The 5035-nt window shown below is 66.9% G+C and overlaps 2 protein-coding genes across 2 annotated transcripts in view; both read right to left on the reverse strand.

Annotated features, from left to right (window-relative positions):
* LOC102768865 (charged multivesicular body protein 1a) overlaps positions 1-5035 on the reverse strand; it is a 39416-nt gene that overhangs the window by 21904 nt on the left and 12477 nt on the right. Inside the window, exon 2 of the mRNA XM_015572061.1 lies at positions 558-562. The gene's annotated coding sequence lies outside the window, so the exon portion shown is untranslated. The remainder of the gene's footprint in view (positions 1-557; positions 563-5035) is intronic.
* VPS9D1 (VPS9 domain containing 1) overlaps positions 656-5035 on the reverse strand; it is a 10193-nt gene continuing 5813 nt past the window's right edge. Inside the window, 7 exon segments of the mRNA XM_015572032.1 lie at positions 656-1299; positions 1561-1665; positions 2848-2944; positions 3249-3457; positions 3655-3784; positions 4740-5014; positions 5016-5035. The exon segment at positions 5016-5035 is cut by the window's right edge and continues 118 nt beyond it. Coding sequence (XP_015427518.1) covers positions 1206-1299; positions 1561-1665; positions 2848-2944; positions 3249-3457; positions 3655-3784; positions 4740-5014; positions 5016-5035 — 930 coding nt within the window. The 3' untranslated portion in view covers positions 656-1205.

Genomic DNA, 5035 nt, shown 5'->3' on the forward strand with positions numbered 1-5035 from the left:
GCAGCGGCCTCCAGCCCACGGGGATCCTGACAGGACGGCGGCCCCGGGTGCCCACGGGCTTGCTGGGCTCAGACCCAGGCCCCTCGCCATAATATGTGGGCGGCGGAGGGACTGCACTCCCCGTGGCTGTGGCCTCATGGGGTCCCGTAAGGTGCGAACCTGCAGAAGCCCTAGGACACGGTCTGGCCCGATAAATGCCACTGCCCCTGTTTTTGTAAGAGATTTTCCCAAAGAACCTAGCACTGCTCCCGACCAGCACCTGCCCCCACCCCTGTGGCCTCCAGGGTGCTGGCGGGGGGGGCGGGGGGACTCCCTCCCTGGCAGGTGCTGCCCATGGCTGGGCCCAGACAGCGCCCTCTCCTCTCCGGGAGTCGGAGGTACCACGGCTCAGGGTGCCCATGTGCTCCCACCTGGGGTACAAAACAGTGTCCTGCCCAGGAGTGACCTCCAACCCTGTTACCCCACCAGGCCCTGCAGAGCATCCTGTCCCAGGGCCCACCCCAGGCTGTCCCACTCCTGCAAAGAGGGTGCGGGGGGCAGGCCTGGTGTGGATCTCATCGGTCTCTGGGAGTCTGGCTCTTGCCAGTCAGTAGAGGGGGTGCTGTCCTGCCTAGGCCTCTGCCCACAAGCGTGGGGAGCAAGCAAGCTACACGGAGGGAGACATCAGTGACTCTTTATTTTCAGCAGGTCAGTGGCTGCTGGGGGCACGGAGGGTCAGAGCAGGCCTCAGCTTCCCACCCACCCGGAGGGGATGTGCAGGGGCAGGAACTTGCCAGAGGGTGTTGGATGCCCACTGCCATGGGGTGGGGGGGCAGGGTGGCTCAGAGTCGGCAGGCTGGGCAGGTCCCCCAGGGACGCCTGGGCCTCCAGGGGAGAGGAGTGGTCGTGTCCAATAAATAAACAGGCAGTTTCAAACCCCTGGGCCCCGGCCTCCAGGGCAGGGGCTCACAGGCTCTCTTCTTGATTCAGACAAGAACTGGTCAGGGAGCCGTCACAAGGGCAGAAGGCCCACGCCCTGGCTCTGCCCTTGTGCCCCCCAGGGAGCCCACAGCGCTCTGGGGAGAGCGAGAAGGCCTCTCAGAGGCCGAAACAGGGAAGAGAGGGCCTGGCTCAGCTGGGCCCCGTCCCGCCAGGAGCAGCTCCTCGGGCAGATGCAGGGTTGGATGGGGCGGAGCTGCAGAGCCCGGTGAGGTGTCCCATCTCCTCTACTTGCCCAGGGCCCCCCGGGGCAGCAGCTCCACATAGCTCAGGGCGCTCTGCAGGGACGTCAGGCAGTAGCCCCCCTCTCCAATCAGATACCTGTGGGACAGCGTCTGTCACTGAAGGAGGCCCCGGAGTTCTAGAAGGGGCACCTGCCCTCGGGGGGCAGGACCAGGGGCTGTCAGGGAGGCTGGGTGGGGGGGCAGCCCACTCCCCAAGCGGATGCTGCTCAGAGCTTGCCCCACTGTCCCCCACCCCCAATCGAGGGGTGGGCTGAGCGAGGGGTGGCAGAGAGAGGCTGGGGGAGGGGTCGTGGGCCATGTGTACAGTGCCTGCCCGGCTCCCCAGCCCGGGCCCTACCCCTCGTGGATGAACTCCTCCAGGGCAGCACACTCCGACACCAGCTGGGGGAGGCCGCTTCTCAGCACCACGAAGGACAGGATGGGCAGGAGGTCGTCGGCCCCACTGTTGACAGAAGCACGCTGGCCCGAGGCTCCGGGGCCCGTGGGGCTGCTCCATCCCCCAACCGCGAAGCCCCAGCTCAGCCCCCGGTGTGGTCCTGCGTTTACCGCTGCGCTCTCTGCACCCATCCGCCCAGAGCACCCAGGAGCAGCTGGGCCAGCCCCAAACAAGCCCCATGGGGGCAGGTGGGGCAGCTTTAACCGCATAAGCTTGCCCCAGCCTGGGGAGCAGGAGATGGAGGGGAAGGCCCAGGCTCCGGGCAGCCTGCTCACTCCTGAAATGACGTGTCCCTCAGCTGAGCACAGGCCTGACGCTCTGTGAGGAGGAGTCCGAGTGAACTGAGGGGGAGCGAGGCCCGGTGGGCTCCCCAGAACCTCACCCCAGGGCCCGAGACCAGTGCTCTCTGGGGAGAGCAAGAGGGCGGACTGTGGCTTGCGTCTGATAGGAAGGCCTCTCACACCATGGGCTCCTGCTCGTGGCCTTGCCCCCATGTCCCGTGGGCACCGCGCAGCTGCAGGGACACAGGCCGGCGCCCACAGAGACAGCGGTAGGGCTGCAGCCAGGCTAACACTTCCAGTCCTGGAGCTGAGCCACCGCAGGGACTCGCTTGGAAGCCAGATGACAAACTGGGGAAGGGGCCTGTGGAGCCAGCCGAAAGCCCTGCTGACCCTGCACTGAGGCCCAGCACCCTGGCCCTGGGGTGGGTGGGGGTGGCACTGGCTCCCACTTTCCTGCCGACCTCACACTCAGCTCTGATTTCTACCTGCCCGTCACCTGCAGGCCCCTGGGTGTGGGGAAGTGCCACAGCCTGCCCACCAGGCTGCAATGATCGGTGCCTTCAGGATGACCCTGGTCCCTGGGGCAGAGTGGCAGGAGGCAGCGCCCCTGCAGGGGCTATGGGAACGCCAGTCCCAGATGGGCAGCAGAGCAGGAGGCTGCAGGCCACAGGCAGGACCAGGCATGAGAGCCCCCGGCTGCAGCACCTGGGGTGGAGGGGCAGGGACGATGCAGGAACCCCAGGGCAGGGAGCAGGCTCTTCACTAAGCTCAGGCAGCTTCCCCCAGGTGTGCATGGAGGGACGAAGCACATACATCTGGGGTGAGCAACCCTGAATATCATCAGATTAGCCAGAGGGTCCCTGGCCATCATGCACCCCAGGCTGTGCCCCCCCCCGCCCACACTCACATGGCGGCAGCGCCAGGCTGTGGTCTCGCCTCGGGTGCAGGCTCCTGGGCCCAGTAGTAGCCCTCAGCACAGGCACAGATGACCCGCAGGGCCCGCACTGCAGCACAGAAGCGAGGTTTGGGGTGAGGGCAGGGGCAGCCAGAAGAGCCCCAGCACTGCCCCACACCCATCCGGTGGGTGGATCCCTCCCGTGGGCATCGCGCTCACACCACTCATGTCCCATGGGACACACACTGTTCGCCAGGAGGAGGACCTGCAGCTCAGACAAGGCACACAGGCCCGGTCGCCAGCTGGGACAGGACCATAGCTAGTGTGACCACGCCCCCTCCTCCCTCCTCCCTAAGGCTGGTGTGACCACACTGGCTCCTCCCCAAGGCTGGTGTGACCACGCCCCATCTCACCAATGCAGTCCAGCTTCTTCTGGGGACAGCACTCCAGGACCAGCAGCCCCAGCTCCTGGGCAGCAACGCCGTAGGGGTAGGTGCCGGCTCCCAAGGCCTCAGGGTCCCGAGGGAGCAGTTTGGGGGGGATGCCAAGGGCTGCTGGGGGTGCATTACTGTAGAGCTCCATGCTCCTGCTCAGGGCAGCCTCCCGGGGGCGGTACACACTCCTACGGTGGAGAGAGGCCAGGCTCGGCTGCCCAAGGGACCCTGCCCGGGACAGGCAGGGTGGGGCGAGCTGGCCCTGCCCCCAGTCCCAGGAGGGTGGATGCGCCACCACCACGGGCAAAGCTGAGGATGCCTCGGACTAAAGCACCGCGGGCGGTGACACACAGGGAACCTGGAGGGGCCTATGGCTGGGACGCACCTGTAGAGGGCGAGCAGCAGGGGCCACAGTGGGGAGAAGAAGGGCTCCTCGATGCAGGCCAGGCAGCGGTCCTTGGAGACGGCTGTGTTGAGGCCTTCGAAAGCCAGGAGGGTCAGCGAGAGCAGCCTGTCTGCCGGGACAGAGCCGACACACGGCACTGTGGGCCAGCTGGCAGCCCCAGGACGTCACCCAGACGAGTCCTCACCCACCACCTTCTCTGCCTCCCAGAGCCAGCCTCGGGGTGCTGGGGCCACAGTTAGCGTCCTGGCTCAGTGGGGAGGGCTGTCTGCCTGGCCCTCTCTCCACTCCCCTCCCATCACCCCCTCCTGTGTCTAAGTGGCCTAGGGTCAGAGCCGGAGTCTGGGCCCTCATCCCTGGGTGCTCACAGGGTCTTACCCAGCCCCACCCCCTAGGGGCCAAGGAAGCGCCTGGGAAGGAGCCTGGAGAAGCTTTAGAAGCAAATCCAAGGACAAGAAATCTGAGGCCCAGAGAGATGGAGCCCCCTCCTGGGGAGGAGGGAGACCTGCGCAAAGAGATGGGGAGCCTCCCAGGGAGAGGGGGACCTCCTGGGATGGGGGACTGCCCGGTCCCTTGGAGAGCGTGGCCCACAGTGAGAACAGGGCCCTGTCAGGCTTCGGTTCTGGTTCTGAGAAACCCTGGCAGCTCCCTCCTTGGGACTGGGAAGTCACTGGCCACCTGGGCCCACCACGGGAGCCCACACACTCTGGGGAGGGGCCACCGTCAGCCTCGGGCTGTGCCTGGCAGCCTTGGTCTGGAAGGACGAGGACGTGAGTCCAGCCCAAGAGACAGCAGGGCCACTGGCGGTGAGGCCCTGGGGGTGGACCTTCCCAACCACAGACTGCGGGGGGCCAGGCCGTGATCCCCGGGCAGCCCAGGAGGACACAGCAGGGACTGAGGGAACCCGGACCACAGCCAGCCCAGCTGCTCCGGAGGCAGGAGGGGGCCTGCCTGTTGGCAGGATGTGTGGCTCAGAGGATGGTGGAGGGGAGGGCCCTGCAGGTCAGGGCTGGCCTGGCTGCCGTCCCAGCAGCTCCCACTGCCCGCCTGTCCTGTGGAGCCCTCACCGACCGCGTTGTGAATGTCCTTCACGATGCTCTTCAGCGGCTCCAGCAGCGGCTCCTCCTTCACCCCTGAGGCCTGAGGGTCAGTCCCCCGCCCAGGGCCCTGGCCCCCCCTCTCTGAAGTGGCCAGGAACTGTTCCAGGTCCTCAAAGGAGCTGTCCTTGCGCACCAGGGGTGAGGGAGACCCCTTAGGGCTGCTGTCTGCCCCTCTGTTGGGGGGCCCCGGCTGGAGTGGGGGTGTGGGGGGACTGGTGGGGGGGCAGGCAGAGGGATGCGGGGCTGGGCTGGCCTCCGGGGGG

This window comes from Myotis davidii, unplaced genomic scaffold (assembly GCF_000327345.1).
Source record: "Myotis davidii unplaced genomic scaffold, ASM32734v1 scaffold1453, whole genome shotgun sequence".
In the NCBI taxonomy this organism is placed as follows: Eukaryota; Metazoa; Chordata; class Mammalia; order Chiroptera; family Vespertilionidae; genus Myotis; species Myotis davidii.